Here is a 26132-nt window from a genome sequence, read left to right on the forward strand (position 1 = left end):
AGGAAACCAAAGTAGATTTTTTGCTGTAAAACAAGAAGTTCAAACTTTATTGTCGAGGATTGTTGGAAAAAAAGGAGTAGCCGGTCGTTTAGAGTCAAGGGCATTCATTTTTAAACCGACTGCATGCAGTTTACCGGTACGGTTCGGCTGTTTGCTTGATGGTCAAGCCTACCGTCCACTAACCCTTGTGGATAATATAATGGCTCGACGATATAGTCCAAAGAAATAATTTAATTCTGCAATACACAAGATATGATTAAAATGCCAGGATGTATCAAAACAGAAACATACTGTACTTCCAGATACAGTTCATAGACAGGCCAACATGGACGTTCCTGCAGTCATCTTGAATCCGAGCTTGCTGTGTAAATAGTCTCAGTTGCATTCTCATTCTTAATCACATGATGCAAGTAATGCTGATAAAACCAGTGGATAAAGTCCACAAAATGTAATTGGCACATTTAGAATGATCCATAGTCTTCATTATACTTAACGTAAGCCGGGAACACACTGAACAATAGACCTAAAATAACTCAGATTTTATAATGACATCTTGAAGACTGTGGGGAGTTTTTCCAGTACCAGAGCGGCCAGTTTATCTGAGATAAAGATCCAACCCCTGGTGTTTGAATATGTACTACTAGAACCTGCATTAATCTGTAGCGGTCCGAGCTGCTTTAATCAGAACCCTGTACTGAAAACCACAAGTGTTTTATGCAGTCATTAAATGTATTTTTTTTTTTATAGGCCATAAAGATGTTTTAAGTCTTCGAGTGTGTTCCCAGCTGTTGGCAGATTTTGCATTTTCAAACCCCTGATGGGTGAGACTTGGACCTGCAAAAACACAGAAGATGCAAGTGTAAACTAATCCACGTCATGCAGCCATTACGACATGCATGTTTTAAAATCTCTGTAAACTTTTTGGCACACCAGTGGCCTTCTGGTCCACATCATCTCAGGTGAATTGTGTAAACAAACGGGGGCCTCAAACATACAGTGTAACAGCGGAAATAATCGTGTGCAACAAGGTATACCATACATCAATTTTTTGTCGTAGGAGGTGATCTGATGTGCTTGGTCCCCACTCCTGTGCGCTTGTGCCATATAATCCAACCCAAGGTAATGCATAAGATGGCATACAGTCTTTTAGATTTAAGTCCCTTCTGGGCTCAGTTGTCTTCCTCCTCCTCGTCCTCCATGGGATCTATGAGGATGCTGTTCTTCAGGCAGGTCTGGAGGTAGTTCACGACCGTCCGCTGGAAGTGCTGGATGCTGCGCGGATCTCTCAGGACGTGGCCCTCGTCCGGGTACAGCTGCAGGGAGTAGTTGGCCTCCACCTTCACCAGTCGGCTCAGGAGCTCAGCGCTGTGCTGGAAGTGGACCCTCGCTTCGGGCAAACACACGGTGAAATTAGAGGAGAAGAAATATAAACACAAGAATGTCATTTCTGGCGGTGTGGTGTGTTTTGTGGGGATCGGATTCTGCTCTGATCCAGAACTGTTTACTGAGGAGAGCTCAAAGTTTTTACCTATTTGGATTAAAAACAGATTTATCGTTTATCTTTTATTCATCTTTGGGTTTATTGACCTGACTGAAGCTGCCATCCGCAGAGGTGACCCCTCCGTTATCTGTGTTTATGTCACCTTACTGTTATATCGACTGCTGACCGGAGCTGGAGGGGAAACGTACTTTATTTCATGGAGACGTTACAGAGAGGAGGGAGGAAGACAGTGTGAGTCTGAGTCTCTGCTGAGTGCCACATAGTGAGAGTTGACCTGAATACAAACACACTCTCCTCTCGCTCTGGCTCACGTTAGCTCAACACAGCTAACGTAGGAAAAGTAATCTGGCTGTTTGTGACAGATGAACGCTGTCTAAGACAATTAAATGCGAATTATCTTGTGATCAAACTTGTTTTTCTTGTGGTGGACGCACCCAGTAAACATCCGGTTTTGTAGATGATGCGACTACGTAGTGTTTTAAAGTTTTATTCACCTCACATTTAGTCTCGTTCGTCGACTTACCTGTCCTGGAGGTAGCAACGTCCACCTTATGAAGTTTTATGATATTTAAATACAGAATTCCAACATATTATATCTTAAAACCATTTTGTGTCTCTGAAAATAGACCTCACAGAGATAAAATATTCAGAAGCTCAATTTTCAGTATTTAAATCTGGACTGGTAGAAACAGATTTTTGGAAATGTTGACGCAGACACACATATCTCCTTCCTAACTGGCAAATGTGGACTTGGGAGTTTGTGTGACGGTATTGTGGAGTGTTCAAGCTGTACACTGATGGAATGAATGTTATATTGTCTATATTTAGAGAGACACAAGCGGATATTGACAATATGATGCTGATCAAAGGGGACAAAAAAAAGCTGCTGACCATGTTTTAATAAAAACTATCCAGGAAGATGGACAGAGATTGTTTTTGTTTGCAAACCCAATTTTCAACGATACCTGTGTACGTGTGGACTCTGCATAATATTGAAAGAAACCTCACCATCTGCGGTCCCGTGTAGAATAAGGAAGTTCTCATCTTTCAGCTTGTTCACCTCCTCCAGCAAAGAGGCAGTCTGAAAAGATACACCATCACATTATCATGTGGCACACAACCTCGCTGGAACTACCATATCACACACCAGCCCTGCGATAAATTCCACATTCATAAAAGTTTAATTGTTCGGTTTTTGTTGGCACTGTTTTAGAGAGGTGCTGATTTAACTTTATGGTCATCTGCTGCAGACTGAAGTGCAGTCGAATTGAGATGTTTCCGTTATTCAGTCGCCCCCCATTTATATAAATGGGGTTTTTGAAATATTAGAAACATCTTTCACCACACGAATCAACTGCCCCTCGAAATCAAACTGCCAAAAATGACCATAAAGTTGAATCAGCACCACTCTGAAACAGTTTCAAGAAGAACTGACCATTAGAAAACCATCACGGAGATTTAAAAACCCATTTCCACCTGAATACCTCAGAGCATTAGAGCCTCACCGAGTACGCGTGCTCCTCCTTCGCTGGAAGGCCGAGATACCTCTCTGAGAATGCGGCGCCTGAAAATCGTGCAATAACTTTTTAAACTATCTCACAGAATGGGCCTCAATTTCATCGCTTTCCCCGATGTGTGAATAATTAAAGACGTGATCTCGACTCACTGTAAAGCCTGAAGTCAGTTATCGGCGCCACGGCGGCCGTGCACTGAAAGAGCTTATCTGTTGTAGCCAACATCTTGAGAGCTAAGTAACCACCGAAGGCCTGGTGGGAGAAAGAGTAAAGAGTTAGAGCAAGAAAAGCACTTCACAGCTTTGAAGGAGGATCGAGTGTCCAAATTTAAACAACCCCGCAACCTTTCCATAGAGGACCATCCGTCGATCGTCAATGTACGGCAGTTGCATCAACAACCTGTGGAGATGCAATAAAATCCTGTGAGTTTAATTACTCTCACATGTCCGTTATATAGTTTTATGCTGTTGCGTAACTGTACTGACTGCACAACTCCGAGATAATCTTTGACTCTCAGCGAGCCGAGCTTGCGAGAATCCACGGCGGTCGTCTTCTGCCCGCGGCCGACCCCGCTCCTGCCGTCCACCCAGGCCAAGGCCACGTTGTGAGTGCCGGAAAGAACCTGAGGCCAGTCGAGGGCAAATTCCTCCGTCACCGACTGACTGCCTGGAACGCCATCGCTGAGCAACAAGACAAATAGGATCACTGACAGTTGCTAGGCATGGAAGTAAAACAAAAAAAAAGGCTTCTGTGAGTTTTACAAGAGGTCATTCAAATAGCTCCTAGTCGTGGTTTAGCGTTTGTCCTTACACAATGATTAGGAGAGGGTGCAGGTTGGCCTCGTAACCCTGAGGGAGAGATAGCTTCAGGTGCAGATCTGAGGAATGCAAACAGAGGTTAGACAAGGTCGACTGGTAGGACCGCTCCTACATTTAGAGCCTCTGCCTGAAATACATGTGAACACACAAATCTTCTGTGGAAACCTTTAAAAAGGAGCTCACCACCTGCTTGTTCTATTTTCTGTTTGTGTCTGTTTCTGTGCTTTAACTGAGTCTTATGCAGAGATGGGCGTAATGTAACGTGTTGTTTTTATTCAGCATCATTGAACGTTGCCTTTCCGTCACACACGGCAGACATAGCGAGGCGGAACAAAGTGCTCGGGACGCTTAACAAACCAAAACGTTGCTATTTGTCGCTCTGGGACTGAGATTCAACTATCAACTATCTCTGCGGTGCGTTCAGGAACAGCTCGGACAAATCCTACTAATCCTGAATTATATCAATATGACGTAGAGGTTCAATTAGCTTCGACTAGCAATTGCAAACTTAAGACTAAGAACAACAACAACAGCAAAACCTTAAAGATTAAATATATGAGATTTTGAATGTTAAAGATGCAGTATGTAAAAATAAGCTCGCTGTTGATGTCATATGCAAAACAAATAGGTGCCAGCATATCACAAGTGAACAGCTAAATGCTGCTAACTGTTGCTGCTGTTAGCTAGCTAGCTTGGTTAGTCGTGCATTTAGCGGTTCTTGCACCAGAGAAGCACAGGAGCTTTGGACCGCAGGGCTAGCTGGTTAGCATGCTAACATCAGTTGAAACTGTAAGTCTGCACCGCAACAGATGTCATCACGCAAAAACTGTTATTTATTTACATTCTGTTGATAATGTTTTGTTAATTTTTGTAATGTTTTGTCACAATAATCGATTTTCACAACATGATTATCACAGTTTAAAAAATTCACGATAACACTATTAATTAAATATCTATAGAAATTTGAAAAAAGAACATGGAATCAATCAAATCTGTCTTTAATTGTGTTGTGAGTGTTTTGTGACTTTATTTTTGGCAAGTTTAAGGAGGTGGAAGAAAGAATCTGTATATAACCGGAAAGAAAACCCACAAAAAGAACAACTACACTTTTCACTTCGATCACTTTGCTTTGCCTCTTTGTTTTGACAGCACCGCCGGCTGCACCTTCACTGCAGGAAGACAGTTTGTTGTTGAATCACATCCAGAGGACGTCAAAAATCGACCCTGTGGCCCTTCGTTTAGTCTGAACCATAAACATAAACCAACAAGCACGGCCACGCTCTGACAGAGTGCTCGGCTCTTGGTCCTCCAGGGCACGCATGAGTCACACTAATTAGCTAATCACCAAATAAGAAGAAATTACTGCTTTGGTTGGTGCTTAACCTTATTTGTGTCTTCAAGGGTGAGACACTCAGCCGCTGATTACTGTAATGGGACTGCTTGAGAAAAACAAACTCGTGTGTGTCTTTGTGTGTCAAACCACTCTGTGAAACACATCTGTTTCTTTCTTGTACCGTGGTTTTCTGCTGGGAGCGTCCTGAACAGGGTCTCGGGGAGCCTTTTGTCCTCCAGAGCTTTAGATAGCGGGCTGTTATCCTCCAAGACCACATATCCTACAGGAGATAAGACAAGAGTGGGGCATGTTTTTTATTCTTACATCACTGTGGATCATCAGGTTTGCAGACTGAACCCTCATCATCACTGAGGAGACAGCTGTAACCGAGAGCCGCCATCAGAGGGCAGCGTTCACAAGCGAGAGTAATCAATCCATGTTCCGGAGGGCTTGAATATATCGCCGCCTACAGGCTGTCAGAGGGAACTGCAGACCGCCTCTGTATGTGTGTGTGTGTCTGTGTGTGTGTGTGATTGTGCGATTATGCTATTAGCCAGACAAGCAGATGTAACACTCACTGGAGGGGTCCTTTGTACTGTGAGCTGTCACTTTAGGGATTCCCGGGCCTGGGGAGGTTTTCAAAAGGCAACATTATTAACTGTCTGAGCGGCGTGAAGCTTTCATATTCCTCTCCAGTGTCTGTGTGCGTTGCATGCGGCGTCTTACCTAAGCAGTAGAGGGTGAAATGGGTTTGATTGGGGCTGAATACGGCTTTAAAGAAGCGACATCCATCTATGAGGTTGCAGGAGATGCACTGGCGCTGAAACACTCCATCCAGGTCCACACTTGGGAGGAAGACAAATAAGGGTTATTGACCACAACACGGCGGTCTGAAGCGGTTTGATTGGCTCCAAGAGGAGGTCAATTGATTTCTAAGATAAAAGAGAGAAAGCGTCTAGAGACAAAGCATTAGGACAGCTGACTTTTAAGGAACAGATGTAGTTCATTAAGGTACGACATGATGGTCTTTACACAGACTGCGAGCCTCTAATGTCCCTCTGCACGCAGCTGCTTACCAATTTCATACAATATTAATCACAGAGCACATTTAAAGAAGCCATTGTCCCCTCCACCGCCATTATACTGTGTTGTCGAAAGCCTGAAGCTATGTGAGGTAATAAAACGATATGAAACCTCGGAGGTTGATGAGGAAACAGACAGTTTCTGTGAGTGACTCAGCAGCACGGACGGTCCTCGTCCACTCAGTGTGTGTTTCTTCTGTTATAAATGTGTCAAATCATAATTTCGCCTCGAGCGTCCAGAATAAAGACTCGCATATCCAAACATTAGTGAGCAGTTACTCTTCTGAATGTGTTTTTAGCCATGTTAGCAGTGCGGCTCCGGGGATGGTGTTGAATCCCTGCCCTTGCTTTACGTCTGAAGAAGTGTCGCATGTGGAGGTGATGAATGTTCACGGGAGCGTTATCGAGTGTGCAGAGTATTATTTTGGTAACTTTTCTGATACCGACAACCGTTAACCTGCTTTAATGCTCGGTAAACACATTATTTTGTGTCATGTCGTCCCTTGCTGCAGCACCTCTATTCACCCTATCTCTCTGATTGGTCAGCTCTCACAGGCCTGAGCAGGCACCAGTCAGTAGCCGTTTTTGTACTGGGCAGCAAGCCGCCAATCTGGCCGTCCTTTTTGCAGCTAGGTCCGCGGATTTAGACAGAAGGCGGGAAATTGGGGGTCTGTTTTGTTCCGCCAATATGACACCTCGGAGGCTACACTTTTTTCCACCTCCATTGCTATGTAAATCCGAGCTGTCCATGTGCCGGCAATTGCGTGAGACGGGCGGAGGTGTCGATGACGTGCACCGTTGTGCGACCCACAGTCGGGGAGTTTTAAAACCAGGAAACAGCTGATCACAGCAGTCAGTCCATCACTTCATCCGCGGACGAGCAACTGGACAGCCGCTGAGATCCAGGAGATGCTAGCGTCTCCTCGGTCTCTGTAGCTGTCTTCGTTGTCCGCTTGTTGTTGTGGCGGCAAGCTGCTAACGGTCGCTGCTTTCAAATTAAAAGCCCCCCGCTAAGAACCCAGCTCTAAACTCCAATGGGGTGCAATGTAAAGCTCTTATTTTGAAGACAAATTCGACCTGTTTAACTGTTCACGGCCAACTTCGTGCTTCACATGTTTACGCCTACCCCAGTGGCAGCTTTTTGGAAAAGAAGGAATATAACACCTCCCTTTTAGAAAGACAAGGCGGCACATTGCAGCCTTTACCTTGCTGCAAATGTGCCAACTTTTCTATCTAAAAGGGGCTAGTGTTTATACTGTATAGTATATACTGACAATCTAGTTGTGACATCTCGACCTCACTGAGGTTCTGGAGACTCCTTTACAAACAAAGTTTCAGAATACTAACTTCCCCTATCAGTCCAGTTCTTCCTGACTTCCTGTCTGTCAAAGAATTGATTCTTAAAACCCTGCGGTTGGTTTATAAAGCACTGAATTAATCTGAGGTTGTCAGGTTCTGGTCCATGGAGTCAGAACCAGACATGGACAAACAGTATCTGGAACAAAACTTCCAGAAAACTGCAGGTCCGCTCCAACTCTCGCCTCTTTTTAACTCATGGCTGAAGACTTTTGTGTTTGCAGCTGCATTTTATAGCTTCTTGACGTTTTCCTTCTTGTTTTTAACATCTTTTAATGTAATTTCATGAACCTGTAAAGCACTTTGAGTTGCCTTGGGCCTGAATTAAGCTTCTATATAAACAAACTTACCTCACGGGATGCGTGCGTTTCTCTGTGGATTAAGCATTTTGACATTTATATATCACCTAGGCTTGCTTTATAATTAAAAATCAGACATTTAAAGGACTGAAGGAAAAAGCAGGACTAAAAAACACAACACATCACAATAAGAAAACCTTGTATTTTTCAGATTAATGATAACTTTCTGTCTGTTACGTAGCATTTGAAGCAGAGTACCTGCTCAAGGTTCATGGCTGCGTGAGTCGTGCTCACCTGTAAAGGTGTCGGCTCTGTCGGGATTCTTCTGTGCTCAGGAAGAAGCTGACGAGGAGACAAATAAACCACAGACGCAGCAAGTTATTCAACCTTTGGGGTATCTCCACTTCATCATAATTATTCAGGATATCAATTATTCATGGACAGAATCAATCTACACTTATTTACATACCCCGCCGTGTTTATAATAAAAATACGGTATCGTGTTTAATTTGTAAATCAGCTTTGGCAACATCAGACGAGAGGATGTACATCAAAGTATGTTGACTAATGACGTTTGTGTGGAAGTGAGCCGACTTGTTTGGAGGGTAAAAAAAAAGCAGAACCGTCCCGACGGGCTCCCGGCCCGCAAACGAGATCCACGATTGACTGTCCTCGATTCTCGGTGATGCTCACACACCTCAGTCAATCACTTCCTGAGGGGGTTTCTGCCCCCCGAGCAGATGAAGACAGATTTAAGCAATGATCTGCTCTGGTGAAGTGTAAGTAATCCTTTGGCCTCTTCATCGCCACAAGCAGAGTCAGGATCAAAGCCTCCAATAAACCCAGATCAATGAGACATGTTAAAATGGCCCCGTTAGTTATTTTTAAACAAACAGTCGAATTAATTTGCTCTCTAGGATCCGACAGGTCTCGAATTTGATCTCACCTCACAGCGAGACATGATCGTTTTAATGATGGCCACTACTCTGCCCTCCATCCTGTCACTTGTACATTTATACGGAGGAGCTGCAGGCTGCTAAAGGCAGCTGACGGGTGATTCAACCCCCCTCGTTCCCACACAATGTGGCGCTCACGTACATTTTTCCAGCCTTCTCGTCGAGGGCGCACAGCGAGGTGACGTCCCAGCTCCCTGATGTCAAGAAGCGAGGAGGGACGGAGGGGATGGCAGGCTGCGGTGCACAGAGGAACAGAGATGAAGAGGAACGTCGAGGCAAGGAAAGATACACAGAGTAAAAATAGGTGCAGCGATACAGAGAGTGTGTGTCAGGATGGAGGTTCAAGGCACTGACGGCTGGAGAGAAGAGAGAGTTCAGAAAACGTGTCATTAAATTATTATTCTTTAAATATTAGGACTCAAGATGGAGAGAAGCGGGAGAGGAAAGGTTGATATTAGATCTCAAGAAAATGAATCGCCAACTATTCTGGCAAAGAATAAATGTCAAACTTTTCCTTTTTTCAGCTTTTTAAAGGGTAACTCCACCGATTTTAAGTCTGTTTACAGGGCGTCAATTGGGAAAAATGCTCATTACAATTTTCCTGAAACTAAAATGTCAACACTAGATCGACCTCCTTTGGCAGACGAACAATCCAAAACTCAAATGTTTATCATAAATGACAAAGAAAAGCTGTAAATCCTTACATTTAAAGGGTAATTTCACCAATTTTACATGTTAAAGTTGGTTCACAGGGCGTCAATTGTGAAAAATGCTCATTACCATTTCCCAGAAGCCAAAATGTCGTCATAAGATCGCTTCTTTTAGGAGACGAACAGTCCAAAACTCAAATATTTATCATAAATGACAAAGAAAAGCAGTAAATCCTTACATTTAAAGGGTAATTCCACCAATTTTAAACATTAAAGTCTGTTTACAGGTCGTCAATTGTGAAAAATGCTTACTACAGAAACCAAAATGTCATCATTAGATCGCTTCTTTTGGCAGAAGAACAGTCCAAAACTCAAATATTTATCATAACTGACAAAGAAAAGCAGCAAATCCTTACATTTAAAGGGTAATTCCACCAATTTTACACATTAGGTAAAACTACTGGATGTGTGAAATCAAAAGTTTAAAGCCTTCTGATAAATTTCCTCCAGGTGATGTCACTGAGGGGCGAAGTTGCATTGTGGGTAATGTAGGTTTGAAAAGCATTCCACTGTTGGACTCACTGTGGACAGGTTGTGACAGCAGAACCAGAGATATCACCTTCATTTCCATAACCTACATTACCCACAATGCAACTCAGCCACTGAGTGACATCACTGGAGGTAATTCATCAGACGCAGCTTCCTCTGGAGCCACAAAAGGTTTTATATTACTTTAAACACACTTCAATGTGTAAAATTAATGAAGTCGGCATTTAAATGCAACGATTTCTTGCTTTTCTTTGACATTTATGATAACAAATTAGACTCTTTGGGTCGTGGACGCTTCGCTTGGACTTACGAAGCGATCTGAAGACGTCACGTTGTGCTCTGGGAAACTGTGACGAGCATTTTATATGATTGTTTTTAATTTTCGACTAAAAGATGAATCAGGGAAAAAAATCAACAGAGTAATTGAAAATGAAAATAATCATTAGCTGCAGCTGTTGACTACAAACTTTAAAACACTCTCCCCCTTTTAAATGCCAGATTCAATTAATCCTTTAATAAAGAAAAAAGAAACACGATGTCACTCTCCTCCGTGGAGAAAATGTTTTTATAAAAGAAAAAAGAAACATCAAACATTTTTGAATTACTCCGCTGAGGATGAATAACTTTCTGAATTGAAATGAACTGAAATGAATTCCCTCTATAATGTAAAGGCCAAACCACCGTCAAAGGATTAATGAGTAAAACGTCTTATTAGATTAAAGCGGTGCTTAAGTAATTAGGGAGAAAACAAATGCAAACAAACGGCCTCGGTAATAACAGAAGAGGAGGACGTCGTGAGCGAACACGACCTCTGAGTCCGTCCTCTGTAATCACACTGTGTTTATGTGAACCCCACTGCTCAAATGTTAACGACCAATTTTGTCAGAGATTATTCGAGAATGACACGAGGGAGTGAAAGTTAACTGACCTGAGCTGAAAGACCGGCGATGTGGTGAAACTCTCCCCGAGCGCCTTGTTTCGCCGGCAGGATTGTATAAAACACGGAGCCGTCCGCCGAGAACAACGGCTCGTCCTGTCGGAGGAGAAAAGTCCTGAGTCAGAGGACGAGACGGTGGTGACAAACACAAACTTTAGGAAAACGTGAGCAGTGGTTACCTGACGCTGGTTCTGCATTATGTCCATGGTCATTTTGTGTTTCTGTTGATGTAAAATCACACAATATAGAGAAGTTAATCACTCACGCTGTTAATGAAAAGCTTTTTCAGGCCTGATATTACAAATCAAGGAGACAGATAACCGATATCTGGAACTGATAATCATTGACAGTAATAATAAAAATCTTAAAATTAAAAACCAGTGACGGAATGACAATTTACTTAAGTGCTGTTCTTAAGTACAATCCGGAGGTATTTGTACTTTACTTGAGTACTTGTTACTTTATACTACTTTCTACTACATTTATTTGTTGGCAAGTCACTTTGCAAATTCAGATTATTCAGATTTTAAGGGCTGTAAATTCTGACCAATCAGATATTGTCGGGACAAAGAAGCACATTTTTAAATAACTTTATTTTCTCTGCAATCTGGCAAGAAGTTACCAAAACCAAAAAATCTGGGAAAGTCTGAATATTGGACCCGATAATCGGCCTTTTCCTAATCAAGCGCTGCGTTAAGTAGCTGTAGGAGATTACTTTAAGTAATTAGCATTCAATAATTTAAGTTTGCAAGTAATTTACAAAGACTAATTAAGTAAATTAAGTGTTAAAATGTCTTTAAAAGTGTGTAATAATAAAATAGTTTAACATTTATGTTGCATTTGCGATATTTGAGAGTCGGCAACTATGATGATTTTCCATTTTGAGAATAGTGTCGCTGCCAGGCAGCGTGGAGTCAGACATTTATTTTGTATTTTTTCACCTCTAGCTGTCAAAACAGTCGTGGCTTCAGTAAGTCTGACAACTTTTGAAATGAACAATTATTCTCTAGCACCTTTTCTCGTGTTGAAGTAAACTTTTTAAACCTTCAGAGTCAGAGCATCAAGCGAAGGTCAGAGGTAGAAATAATATTTTGTTGTCGTGCCTCAATAGATTTATTTTTTCTGACAACTTTCGACTTTCCCTCTCTGCATCTTAACACAAATATACAAACTTTCTCCTCCTCACATTTTCAAAAGAGGCTCGTTGATTTATCATTATTATTTTTGCCTCATTACGCGCCGACATCACAAGACTGATTCCAGCGCACATCACGCACAGATGTAGATGAAACAAAGACGTAAAAGACGTTGAAGAGGTGTGTTAGTGTCTCGGATCTGCAGAGAGTCTCTTATTTTCTCACTTCGTTGCTGCTCGGGATGCTTTACAAACTCAATATGTGATTATTTGACGTCCTGGACTCAACAATCATCTATCTTTGTGGTGCGTTCAGGAACAGCTGGGACAAATCCAACTGATTCTACCTTTAACTCTAACAGTCTTTAAATTCTATCAATATGATGTGAGCTTCAGTTAGCTTTGACCACAAATGTCCCTCTGAGGTTTTATTCATTACTGCCACTTGAGAAAAGAAGTTGAATCAGAACTGAATCAGTCTTTTCTGACACAAGTATCTGTACTTCTACTTCAGTAATTTTTAATTCAGTAATTTTGCCTCATTACATGCCACCTTCCTGACATCACAAGACTGATTTCGACCTATCAGTGCACATCACGCACGGTAGATGTAGATGAAACAAAGACGTAAAAGACATTAGAAGACGGAGAAGAGGCGTGTTAGTGTCTCGTATCTGCAGAGGGTTTCTGATTTTCTCTCTTTGTTGCTGCTCGGGACGCTTTACAAACCCAACGTGTCTATTTGACGTCCTGGGACTCAACAATCGTCTATCTTTGTGGTGCGTTCAGGAACAGCTGGGACAAATCCTACTGATTCTACCTTTAACTCTAACAGTCTTTGAGTTATATTAATATGATGTGAGCTTCAGTTAGCTTTGACCACAAATGTCCTTCAGAGGGAGACTTTTTACTGAGTCTGTACTTTTTTACTGTCACTTGAGAAAAGAAGTTGAATCAAAACTGAACGGCACGGCAGATGTAGATGAAACAAAGACGTAAAAGACGGAGAAGAGGCGTGTTAGTGTCTCGTATCTGCAGAGAGTTTCTTATTTTCTCACTTCGTTGCTGCTCGGGACGCTTTACAAACCCAACATGTGTCTATTTGACGTCCTGGACTCAACAATCATCTATCTCTGTGGTGCGTTCAGGAACAGCTGGGACAAATCCAACTGATTCTACCTTTAACTCTAACAGTCTTTGAGTTATATTACTGTAACGTGAGCTTCTGTTAGCTTTGACCACAAATGTCCTTCAGAGGGAGACTTTTGACTGAGTCTGTACTTTTTTACTGTCACTTGAGAAAAGAAGTTGAATCAAAACTGAACGGCACGGCAGATGTAGATGAAACAAAGAAGTAAAAGACGTTGAAGAGGCGTGTTAGTGTCTCGGATCTGCAGAGAGTCTCTTATTTTCTCACTTCGTTGCTGCTCGGGATGCTTTACAAACTCAATATGTGATTATTTGACGTCCTGGACTCAACAATCATCTATCTTTGTGGTGCGTTCAGGAACAGCTGGGACAAATCCAACTGATTCTACCTTTAACTCTAATAGTCTTTGAGTGGTATAAATAATAAGTTGAGCTTCAGCTAGCTCTGTACTTCCACTTTAGTAAACAATCAATGTGCTTTTGCCACCTCTTGGCTGAGGCCTCATGCATCGGACACCTACAGCCGCATTGAATAAATTAAGCTTATTACTTATATTGATTATTAAATAAATCAATAATGAATCATTTATTAACGACCGCCTTGAATCCATGAGGATTTTACCGAAGGAAAAAAAAAAAGAAACAAGCAATAAAATACTGCAGTACACCGCTGAAAATTCTTCTCATGCAGCAAATGACCTTAAATATTAATCCAGCCGGTGGACGTTTGAGAGCTTAAGGAAATCAATCCTCCCAACACACAGCAGAAGAAGCAAAAAAAAATTCTATTAAGAGCTGTGTACAGCGGCGGGGTCCGTTTGGATTACTAATGTGGAACGGACTGATGACCGCTCACCTCGGAGCATGCCCCCGTGGTGGCCTCGCACACGCACAGCACCGATTGGTTCTGGGCGCGATTCAGCCAACGAACCGCGAGGCGGGTGCTGCTAATCCAAGTCACCATGGAGATGTAGCTGTCTCTGAAGAGCCGATGCAGAAAATGATACACGGGGAAAAACAGATTGGAAAGTTGTGCAAGAAGGAGAGAGAGAGAGAGAAGCAGTGAAGAAACCTGGATGTGCAATCATTTCTGGCAGGTGGTGTCGAAAGTCTTCTAGGTTTATTCTGTTTTTTTTAACATTCACAGAGATGTAGTACCTCGCCCTGAGGGAGTCGGGAGGCATCATCTCCAGAGTGTGAGCTGGACCGTATAGATTCACCACAAACAGACTGACTGACGGGATGCTCGAGCCTGCCTGCGAGCACAAGAAAGGAAAAGACAGACGATCAAATAAAACTCATGAAACATTCGGAGAGTAAATATTGGCAAGTATTTGTAGTCATGCGAGCGCTCGAAAAGCCAGTTTGTCGATTCGTCCCAGACTTTAATGTCTCAACGAGAACGAACTGCCATGAAATCTGGTGCCAGAGAAGTTAATCCTAATGGTTTTCAGGCTCGTCTGACTTCACTTATATCTCGCCATCTTCTGTTTGGAAGGATACAAAAACCTCGTACAGACTTTCATGGTGTCCAGAGGATAAATCCTGGTGATGTTGGTGATGCTCTGAGATATCTCAGCGCCACCATGAGGTTTAATCCACTCATGTTCCCTCTCAACCTGTAAAACCTTCGCTGATCCTTCTGTTTTTCATCTAGAGCCATCATCAAGCTCCAATAGAACGTATTTTAAACTACTTCGTAATAAATGCACAACTACAGGTTTCAGTGTGAAGCATTAAAAAGTGACGCTGCCTCGTGCATCTTAAGTTTTCCATGTATAACATTAGTAAAGTCTGTTGGACTGGTGAAGTCGATGGCGAGGTATGACTTCTCATATTTTCTTGTCGCCCACTTCAGGAAACACTGAACTGCCTCACAGAGTCTCTAGTGTGGCTGTAGACTTAAAGTGAAACGCTCCCCAAAATGCAACCTAGGCTTTTATTGTGAATGTATCTGAGTCAAACTTTCATGTAAAAGCATAATTACGACTAAAGAGGCATTTTTAAGATTTACCGTATTTTCGTTTTCGGGTCAAACTCATTTTCAATGGGAGTGCTACGGGCATTTTTACGATAGCATCAAAATCTCTATTTTTAAAACAGTAAGAAGGCTCGACACAACATGAAACTTTGCTGGTAGTATCACCAGGGTCTCTACACATGAACACGAGCATTGAGAACATTGTTTGTGTACACAGAGTTTACTAAAAAGAAGGTTTTTGAACAACTCACGTTAGCAGTAGCTTGTTCCGCTCGCCGCCGTCCTGCCAGTGGAGAAGTGTCGATCTCTGAATGTGACGTAACCTGGAGGACAGTTAAGGTGGAACGCTCCTAAAGCTTAGTTCCATATAAATGCAGGATAATTTGTTGTTTTGTCGTGAGCGAAAAACAATATTGACCCTGAAGTTGAAAAAGAAGCCTCACATAAGAAACAATACTAAAATCAAAAGCTGGAAAAGTCACGTGAGATCTCGCGTGGATAGTTGTTGCCGGAAGACAGTAGTTCCACCTTAACTGTCCTCCAGGTTACGTCACATTCGGAGATCGACACTTCTCCACTGGCAGGACGGCGGCGAGCGGAACAAGCTACTGCTAACGTGAGTTGTTCAAAAACCTTCTTTTTAGTAAACTCTGTGTACACAAACAATGTTCTCAATGCTCGTGTTCATGTGTAGAGACCCTGGTGATACTACGAGCAAAGTTTCATGTTGTGTCGAGACTTCTTAGTGTTTTAAAAATAGAGATTTTGATGCTATCGTAAAAGTGCCCGTAGCACTCCCATTGAAAATGAGTTTGACCCGAAAACAAAACTACGGTAAATCTTAAAAGTGCCTCTTTCGTCGTAATTATACTTTTACACGAAGGTCTGACTCGGGTACATTCACACAAAAAGCCTTGGTTGCATTTTGGAGAGAGTTTCACTTTAAGCCTCATTGATTAAATTTTTTTACCTTGGGGTAGGGGAAGACAACATTGGACGGGTAGAGACCACCTAAGAAGTGAGGTATTTCCATCACAGGTGTGGCGGAGTTGTTGACGGTCAGGTACGCCAGCCGGGCCCCGTCCATGGACCACCAGTGGGCAACATACGTCAAGAGCACTTCCTCTGTTTTTATAAAAAGGCCGTGTGAGTTGTTACTATCAAACCTGTTACTCATAATTATTGTTTAAAGCTTCATTTTACTGATTCTTTTTGATGAAGCTGTGAAAACCTCCTACCTTCGTAAGTCCAGTCAGAGAGCCCGTTCACCACGTTCAGCTCCTCGGTGGTCGTGAGGCGCAAAGGTTTGCCGGTCACGCTCGGCTTGTAGTAGATATCTCCGTCGAACACGTAGGCCTGGAGGGAGCAGCGGAGACAAGACAGCGCCAATCCATTATCAAGTGACAGCGAGGCTGCAGGCATCATCGCTGGCATCGCCTGAATCTACTGTCGGACGCCGTCCAAGAAGTGAATGAATCATCGTCCGGCACACACGCAAAGTGAGAGCCAATACATCTTTACTCTCCAGTTAATATGCTGCAGATGAGCACCGACACAGCAGCATCAGCCAATTACATTAAACGGAAGGTAGATGAATTATATTATGAGTGTAAAACAACCCCATTATAGCAGCACAGTCACTGCAATAACCTCTAAGCGTCGTTTCATACCGACAAAGACATGAAAACACTTATATCGTAATGAAAATGGGGCCAGTGGAGGCTCTGTTTAAACACAGAACGAATCATATAGATGGTCTATTATCCTCTCAGTATATTGACGGGCAGATGACAAAGACAACACATCGATTAGGTAAATGAGGAGGCGGCAGGCGTACCAGCTGGTTCCCCTGCGGTCCCCAGGAAGCGTATTGCAGCGCTGCCTTCTCATTCTCCGGAGGGTTAAGCTCCTGCAGATCCCTGGAACACACACAAAAACGCAGACGTAAGCCGTCCGATGGGGACGAGCGCCTTGTTTTTTAAGCCCTCTGAGGTCCACCCATGCCCGGGCCCTGAACTTTGAGAGAGAGAGAGAGAGACACTGAACTGTGAGGACAAAAAGAGCAAGATGCAGAGAAGGAAAACAAAACAGAGAACGGAGGGGTTGGCTCATGCAAGAGTGCAACGTTTTTCTCTTTGCTTATTTCTAGACGCGCTTATTATCTTCCTCGGGACAGGCAAACATGTTCCTCCAAGGCATACTCAGGCAATGATCAATGCTGCAGGTCCTCCTGGGTTTCAGGAACCAGAACCACCTCCTCAGAAGTTCCAGAGAACAGCCACAGCTACTTTTTTTTTCTCCCCCCCGCTGATATAATGCTGGATATGAATCTCAGGCAGTGAAATCAGAAGTACAGAAAGTGCAAACCTTACGTTTGGATGTGAAACCTGGAGAGGACACTGACGAAATGAATGCATGTCTGACAGAAACATGAGGTTCTGGTTCGATGAGGACACACTCTGGGGGAGGTTTTTTTTTTTTTTTTTGTTCAATCCGCCGGTCTGCTTGCATCGGTAACGCTCATGCCCAGTGCAGCCCATGCATTAGCATACATGATTCCACCTACCCATTAGCCACAGTGTAGATAGCATAGGAGGCTGTGAAGGACTGAGAGAACACCTGAAAGAGGTAGAGGATATCATGCACACAGGTGTGCCGCACTTAGATGACAACACACAGATATTATCTAGCGCTCACACACGCTCGTACACACGTATAAAGAAAGTCAAATGCAGATGAAAGAGGGGCTGTGAAGGACACTGCAGAGGCAAGAGCCTTACAGTAAAGCACTGAGCAACAAGAGGCTGTGTTTGCATTCTCCTCTGAAATCACTGCAGAGCTCCGAGTGGCTTAGTGCTTTAATGAAAGGGCAGCAGCACCGTGACGCTTCACAAGTACAGAGGAAAATGTTGAATGAGCCCTAAACTGTTCTTTTAATGACATTTTAATGCAGTTTAAAGGTGTAATGTGTGAAATATGGGCGACCATCACCAGAGTAACCGGCAGCTGCCGCTCTTTGCTAACCGGCTGGAATATTTAAGCGTTGAAAATCCCTTTGATCCCTCTTATTTTATTTTATTTTCTCATCACTACTTTGTTCTTATGTTCTGCACAGCACAGCTCAGGGAGATGCTTCGCTTGTTCTGTTGTTCTGCACGAGGACAATAAAGACTTGAATCATGGAACACTATTATATGGAGGCGATTTACAGCGGGTATGACTCTGGGGACGAGAAGATACGGCAGGCTGGGACAGTGGGGCAGAAAAAGGTGTGTAGAGGGAGAATATTCTCACTTTTATTATTGCCGAACCAGAGATGATCGTGGAGGAACAAACCAAGACTGTTTTGCTGAGCTTTATTTTGTTTGTGTCAGGTTTGAATTAGCGAAGCAATTAAACTTGTCTTAGTCGATTATAAGAGAAAAAGCTGAATTTAGAAGGTGTACGGTTGTGTTTCTTGACATTTTTTAGTTTATTTTGTGGATTTTCAACGCTAAAAGCTACGAGAGAAATGAAAATATGTAAATGGAATATTGCATCTTGCGCTACAAGGTGGTATTAGGAGACAGGGTGGACTGGAGCTAGCTGGTTAGCATGCTAATGTCAGACTCTGCAACATAATACAGACGTCTTTGACACAACATTATTGTTTCCTCATTATCTGTTCAAAATGTTCTTTAAACAAATATACAGGCCATATCCTAAAACAGCAGTCGTAACGTACATGAGGTCATTTAAAGTCATACTAACTTAATATTGCTTTGATTGTTTCTGATCCAACCGCAGTTTTTTTTTTAACACTCTTAATTTGTACGATTCATTAAACCACTTGCAGCCATTTCATCAATATTACATCATTGTTGTGATCACATCTGAATAACGGGAATTTGAGTGGTGCGCGCCCGTTGAGACTTGAGTGAAAGGGACGACATGAAAGGGACGAAATGTCAGAAGGAAAAGTGCCGAAACGACGACGAGCATTCTTCTTAAATAGCATCATTACGGCTAATATCCTTCCCGCTGAGCTCTATTGTGGCTGGCAACTCTCACCGACGTCAGCAGCTCGATGATTGATTAAATTAACATGCTGAGGAAGACTAAGGGATCGGAATCAATGAATGTGCGTATGTGCATGTGTGTGCGGACCGCAATTGATCACAGCACTACCTGATGAATTCCAGGTAATATATTGATTGGTACCGTTCACTCAAGCAAAGGGATGGAAGCCAGAGCCTCCTTGGAAACTCCCCTCCCTAAAGAAATGAAATGTCACATCCTCTATACAGCACACTCAGCAGCGAAATTGGATTCCTCCTCCCTGTTGTTTGCCTGTTTGTCAGGAAGTCACGGATGGAGTGATACAGGAGTAAACCTGCAAGGGATAAAGGAGGGGAAATAAATCCTAAGGCTACCCTAAATGAGGTTTGAAATCTAATTGCGGTGTGAGGTCCGAGCACGAGGCGGACAAGAGTGTGTGCAGGAAAAAGAGCTGTGTTACAAGAGGAAAGTGACTGCGAAAGAACGGGAAGAGGAAGGATTTGGACTGGAAGTGTGGGAGGCAGATAGAGAGAAAGAAACAAAGACAGGAAGAGAGGAGAGGATGCGGAGAGAGAGGGAGGGAGGGAGCTGACGGGGCATCGCTCTTCGAGACCAAAGGGGGCAGCATTGCCAAGAGCGCCGTGTTCAATCAGCTGGTTATGATTTGTTAAGGAACCCAGAGATCCTGCTCATGATTTAACATTATGGAGCCGGTGGCAGAGGGCTGTACGTTATTGTGCGTCCGCGTGATAAACAGACAGAGAGAGTGAGAGCATCTGTCTCCGAGAGGCAGGAGTGAATTCTAATGTGGCTGCCAGTAACATATCATAAATCCTCCAGATCGCTTTCCTCCTCGGTTACTACCCAACCCCCCCTCTTGGATCTGTGTCTCCAAAACGGGGGAGGAGGAGGAGGAAGGGGGGGGGACACTCAGAAGATGCCGTGGGATAACGTGACAAAGAGATTACAGCACCTTTAACACGAGGCACACCAACAGCATCCTTCCGTCTGATCGGCGTTTCTGCCTCACAAGCATTTCGGAGCAGCATCACAATGCGCTGTCTTTGGTAACAGCACCCATCAGCGTTTGCTGCAGAGTGCCGACTCGACTCCCTGGGCTTTTTTTTTATTTTTATTTTTTTTTAGTTTGTTTGTCCCGACACTACACTGTCTTGACAGGCACCGGTCCGTTTGCCTCCGCTCATCAATCCCAGAAGCCTTCATCTACTCCCAAACTTCTTCAGCATCCCTCTTTTTTTATTCAGTAAATATCTGTCGGTCTTCTCTTCCCCCTCCTGCAAACAAACCTGTTTAATTCAAACCGATATTCCTGCAGGAAATCTGCTTCCTCGCGTTCAAATCCCGAACTCACTTCTACGTATTACCCCTCTTATCAGAATCAATTTATTTTCACACAGCAGGCACGAAGCCTCCAGAGCTAAAACGAGATCCAGAGAGGCATCTTTTAACTTCGCACTCATCCATCCCTCTGTACTGCAGCGTTCTCCTCTTAGCATCTCTGTCATTCTTTGATAACCATTCTGATTGATTTCCACTGGGCAGTGTATCTAAGGGCAAATGGTGCATAACCCATTTTTTTCTTCATCCCAGCCCCCTCTTTTTTTCTCTCTCTCTCTCTCCGCTGCGAGTGGCTTTCCCCCCATCGCTCTCTCTCCTCTTCTGTTTCATCCTCTGCCACTCTCAACAGCGTGCCTCCTGCTCCTCTTCCAAAACAGCAAAAGCCCGGTTGCCTGGGCGCAAAAAACTGCTTCAGTCAGCACAAACCCCCCGCCCCGAGAGAGATAGACGTGAGGAAGATGAAGCGGCGGAAAGAGAGAGAGAGAAGACGGGGAAGCTAGAACGACAGGGACCCTCACACACACACACACACACACAAACAGACATATCCATTTCCACAACACCACAAATGATTCCAGGTGGCGTCTCCACCACCGTCCCTGCTTTTCTTCCTTCTTCTTCTTCTGCTTCTTCGAGCGCGAGTGCACGCCGAGCATACAGATGAGGAGGGCAGACAATTCCTGCTGACATCAAAGGAAGTATGCTAATGACATGGCGTGAATCAACCAAAAGAAGACCAAAGATCTGAGCCCCCCCCCCCCCCCCCCCCCCCCCCCCTTTAGATATCTGAGAACTGATTGGACGCTTGTTAACCCGCTCAATAATTCAGTTACAAAAAGAGGGATGCGCTGCCTGTAGCACAGCAACAGGCTCATTCAACCGCACACAACGCGGAGAAAAAGATGTGATGCGCAGTGATTAGGCGCAACAGCAGATCTCCAAAAGGAACAAACCCGGGAGAGAAAGAAGCGACTGTGGCTTTGAGAGTGTCGAGAGAGCGAGAGAGCAGCGGCGGCGGCGAGATCTGCTCTCTGATTTTTTAATAAAAATGCGGGGGAAATGTGCTGAGGGGCTTTCATTTCCCCGCTAATTCTGTTTTTCTTCCCCTCGCCGATTTACTCGCACATTACACAACTTGCCTGCCCTTTGAGGAACGTCTCAGCTATTTATTAATGGTGCGGGTGTTTGCAGAGTCAGACGGCAATGTGTGTGTGTGTGTGTGAGTGTGTGGAGGCACTGAGTTAAGTAAAGGGAGCAAAAGATCTGTGTTTTGCGACGCTTATCTTGGAAAACCACCTGCGATTGTGATTCTCGTCAGCCGCTCCTCATTAAAATTCTCCGCCGAACTAGCTGGAGCTGTTTCATTACTGCAGCTCCAACTTTACCTCTTCATCTCCTTGGCGTCACCTCCCCCTTCCCTCCCCCCCCACCCTCCTCCTCCACCTCACACACTGATCACTCACTCCGAAAGCTTTCCTTCAACCTTCCCCCCCTTGCACCTTCCACCCTCAGCCGGTTTAAATATTCAATTCCCCCATATGTTATTCCAGTCAGTGTGATACGGAGCTAACGACTGCTGCAGTAGCAGAATCAGCAAACACACACACACACACACACAGTCTCGTCCTCAACCTCTTCTCTGTTGTTTCATCGAAGGCTCTGATTAAGATGCATGTCGCCCGTTTGTTTTCTCCCGCCAGACACGTGGAGGTGTGTGAGCGGCAGCAAACAGCTTCGTCTTTGATACTTGAGGGTAATTTATGGCCCTGGCTGTTTCCTCTGAAAGGCCTGATGTCGCCCCGCTCTGGAATAAATCTGGAGTCAACTTGGTATTTAGAGGGGGGAAAACTTACCGGGCGAATGTTGTACGCCAACAGGACAAACCTCTTGTCCGCAGACACCTGGAATTTAGTGGCGGTCAGGTCCTGTAGGTGAAAGACAGAACAGAACAGACAACATCAGCAGCAGCAGCAGCAGCAGGTTCAGTTTGCTCTCCTGTGGATGGAGCGAGTCGGCTTCGAGGCGCTTTGGATGTTTTTCTTCATAACGGCTTCGTATCGATTGCTGACAAACTGTGTGATTTGTCATGAGGAGTTCCTGGCGTTTTCTCCCTGCAGGGCGGTTCAGCTGCTTATCTTTGCTTTGGGGAACTTTCAAATCTACTACTTAATTATCTTAGACCTCAAGTAACTAATGTTTTTCCCCCTTGGGGACAATAAAAATGTGAGCACAACACTGACGAATCATCAAATTTAAAGCTGATATGGACAATCTGTGGCCTTTTTGTACGTCCAGCATTATTATCATTCCTTTTGAGTCATGTTTCCAGCCACCTGATGAATCTTAAGTCCAACATTCACTCTCTTTTACCTGTTTTTGGATCTTTAGCTGCTAAATGCTTCATTATGTTCCGCAGCAGGTCTCTAATTGTCTCTGTCAGTGCTGAGCAGGTCATTTAAGGAGCGTGTTTTAGAGCTTTTTTAGCTAAAAATAGCTTCCTCTATATCTGATATCGGCATGTTGGCATTGTTCCCAGAAAATCATCAGTTATTGTTGTTTCAGGACGATAAATGCAACCGACCAGTCAAGCTGATGTCATAGTTTAATGACTTGTGTTGTTGTTGCTCCAGGATGACTTCATTTCTAATAACAAGAAAGCGACAAAGGCCACTTTATTATTCATTCTCTATTTTCTGACGCTGTTTGGGTAAGTTTAGGAAAACATAGTTTGGCTCTTTTGCAACGTTGAATACATCTTTGAAAGGAAAACTCCTCAGGTGTGTGTATTTTTCCACATGTGATTGGGAAGTTGGGTCGTACAGCTGAGATAAAAGTCGTAGGTCAGTCCTGTTATTGTCGATTGAGAAAAAAACTATGCCTCTTATCTTTCCACCAGCCTCAACAAATCATGCACCAAATCTTTCTTTAAAACTCCTATTCATGTTTATTTTCTCTTCATAAGGACAGTAAGCAAAAAACAAACATTTATCAGGTGATAGGATGAATGGAATCAGGATAAGTTCGCTCAAAAAATACCACACATGGTAAAAATCTGACTCAGTGGATAAAGTATGAAGCACTTTTCTCAGTTTTCTCACGAGTAGGTCGTTTTTTTGAGCAGATTTCGGTGAAAACAGCTTTAAAATGACAACGTTTGTACTGATAATCTTAACAGATGTTGCCGTTTAAATGACATACACCATAAAATGTTCTGGTTTATAAAACACAGGTAAGGAAAGGTCCTTATTTTAGTCTTCGTTCCTCTGATTTAAATATTTCTCCAGATGTTTTCTGTAAGTGAGAATTACTTTGTGACCCCGATTGTGAAAAGTGCCTCACAACAAACTTCCTCTCACCGACAGTGAATCTGAATCCCAAACTTTGACATTATGTACAGTTTAAAAAAAAAACTGCCTCAGCAAATTATATATTCAGGGAAACCCCATGTTTGCTTGGTATTCACACAAGAAAACTATCTTTTTTTTCTCTTCTTTCTGGAATGATCAACAGCCGCAGAGATAAGAAGCACAGAGGAGAGACTTCTTTTCAACCTGACAACACAACCCGGGCTCTGCGCTCCTCGTGGTGATGACCCATATAAGTCTGTCAGCGTCTACGCAGAGGCGGCGATGATACCCTTGCTCGGAAAATTCTCTTTGAAGGCACATGTTGAGGGCTCACAGAGCAAGGCAGATTCGAGGGGGGGGGGGAAAAATGAGCTGACACTGTCACTGCCAAATCTATTTTTTGGTCTCAGCTGTGGGTTGTGGCACAGTGGGACTCTACAGCTTCACTCTCTCTCCCTCTCTCGATCTGGAAGCGTTCACTTTGAATTCGGACGGCCAATTTGTCCAGCTGTCTGCGAGTGGATGTGAGCCAATCAATACTGAAATCTGTCCCCCGTCTCGCTCTCTCTCTCTCTCTCTTTTCATAAGCTGCGATGCTAGAAATACTCACCAGGGAGCTGTTGTCCAGGAGAGCCGTGGTGAGGTTGCTGTTGAGGCTGAACGACAGGACGTGTCCTTCCCTGCTGCGAACAGCCACTTCGTTCTCTGACAGGGTTGAGACAGTTCAGAGAAGACGGTCGTGTGTTATTACAGCGACGACTTAAATCCACAAGAGAAAGAGGCGGTTACAAGTAGTGAACCTGAGGCTCAGTCTCAGGTGAGATCATTAAAGTGGGGCACTGTGTCACTCAGGAGTAATAAGCGAGTGAAAACGGGGGATTATTACCGTTCAACCAGGCCACGCAGGGGTCGTGAACTTTGAACTCTTCACTCTCCAGATCCTCCATGGTGAGGTGGGAGCGGAGCAGCAAGTGAGATTCGTCTTCAGAGGCAACGAGACGGGAGTTAATTAGTTCATCGTCATGTTTAAAGAAAAGCAAAAGTCTGGAATACATTTCCGCTCCTGCCTGGGAGTCATTATTTGCATTTCTAAAATGTCACGCTTGGCATCCGTCAGACAAACTTTCTCTATAAAGCACCTTTCCACACGAATCAGAGCGCGATTCAAAAACGCTTTACAAGTGATTGAAAATGCGTAGGACGCTGGAAAACAAACATGGATTTAGAGACTAATCCCCCCCCTCCTCTCCCCAACACAACTAAACAAAAAAGTGAATCAAATAAGACAGAAATAAATATGCGTAATCAAAAAAAATAAAAGGATAAACAATGGAAGATAAAACAAGCTGTGTTGGCTCTGAGGATCAAAACGCAACAACAAGTCGGAGAATACAAGAACATGTCCCGATGTTTGAAATGTTGTTTTGTGAAATGTTGTTATTTTCGGAAATATTGTGTTTTTTAAATGTGAGTAATGAAAAAAACAATAAAAATATTAAAGATAAAAACTAAACTGCTTATAAAATAAAATACGCTAAAATAATAATGATAGACAATAAAATTGTTGATGAAACATAACAGAATAAAAAGTAATGATAACAAATAAATGCATAAAATAAAACAAGTTGTATGTTTCACACATTTACAGCATTTGTCGACTTTTTGTAAAATAAACTTTTATAAATGTTGTATGTTGAATAAACTTAGCTTAGCATCAGGATTGGAAGCAGAAAGAAGCAGCTAGTCTGGTTTAGTCCAACAAGCAGCGTGCTAAATTAATATTTTTGTGCGGTGGCCAATGGCTTACCGGCTTCTTATTGTTCCTCAGCTGGCGAGACGAGGAAATCTTCCAGCCACTTGCATATTTTACCAGCACTTGGCCCGTGGCTGGTGCTTATTTAGAGCCCTGCCCACAGGCATCTCTAAAGCTCACTAATGAAGAGGTTATACTCAATAATTCGTTTAATCTGTACCAAAGTGTAAGGACAACACTTTTACAGGAGTTTATAATCATGGCTGGGAGCAGTAGCTTCCTGGATTTCTCTCCTGGTTGCCTGGAAACTGCTCCCTGAGATTAAAAACCCTCTATTAAATTGGTTTTACATTGTGGTTTTTGTACGGATCAAAC

At 43.4% G+C, this 26132-nt stretch overlaps 1 protein-coding gene across 1 annotated transcript in view; it reads right to left on the reverse strand.

Moving 5' to 3' along the window:
• Positions 1 to 16: 16 nt before the first annotated feature.
• LOC115584868 (inactive dipeptidyl peptidase 10) overlaps positions 17 to 26132 on the reverse strand; it is a 34212-nt gene continuing 8096 nt past the window's right edge. Inside the window, exons 3-25 of the mRNA XM_030422734.1 lie at positions 24891 to 24986; positions 24615 to 24709; positions 22511 to 22582; positions 17827 to 17879; positions 17098 to 17179; positions 16499 to 16616; positions 16231 to 16385; positions 14438 to 14535; positions 14136 to 14259; positions 11175 to 11216; positions 10987 to 11091; positions 9002 to 9093; positions 8198 to 8245; positions 5893 to 6011; positions 5745 to 5792; positions 5348 to 5446; positions 3826 to 3892; positions 3501 to 3695; positions 3360 to 3414; positions 3168 to 3267; positions 3007 to 3065; positions 2510 to 2582; positions 17 to 1387 (exon numbers count right to left, since the gene is read on the reverse strand). Of these exons, the coding sequence (XP_030278594.1) occupies positions 1170 to 1387; positions 2510 to 2582; positions 3007 to 3065; positions 3168 to 3267; positions 3360 to 3414; positions 3501 to 3695; positions 3826 to 3892; positions 5348 to 5446; positions 5745 to 5792; positions 5893 to 6011; positions 8198 to 8245; positions 9002 to 9093; positions 10987 to 11091; positions 11175 to 11216; positions 14136 to 14259; positions 14438 to 14535; positions 16231 to 16385; positions 16499 to 16616; positions 17098 to 17179; positions 17827 to 17879; positions 22511 to 22582; positions 24615 to 24709; positions 24891 to 24986 (2213 nt within the window). The 3' untranslated portion in view covers positions 17 to 1169. The remainder of the gene's footprint in view (positions 1388 to 2509; positions 2583 to 3006; positions 3066 to 3167; positions 3268 to 3359; positions 3415 to 3500; positions 3696 to 3825; positions 3893 to 5347; positions 5447 to 5744; positions 5793 to 5892; positions 6012 to 8197; positions 8246 to 9001; positions 9094 to 10986; positions 11092 to 11174; positions 11217 to 14135; positions 14260 to 14437; positions 14536 to 16230; positions 16386 to 16498; positions 16617 to 17097; positions 17180 to 17826; positions 17880 to 22510; positions 22583 to 24614; positions 24710 to 24890; positions 24987 to 26132) is intronic.

The sequence above is a fragment of the Sparus aurata genome, chromosome 7, assembly GCF_900880675.1.
Source record: "Sparus aurata chromosome 7, fSpaAur1.1, whole genome shotgun sequence".
Taxonomy (NCBI): domain Eukaryota; kingdom Metazoa; phylum Chordata; class Actinopteri; order Spariformes; family Sparidae; genus Sparus; species Sparus aurata.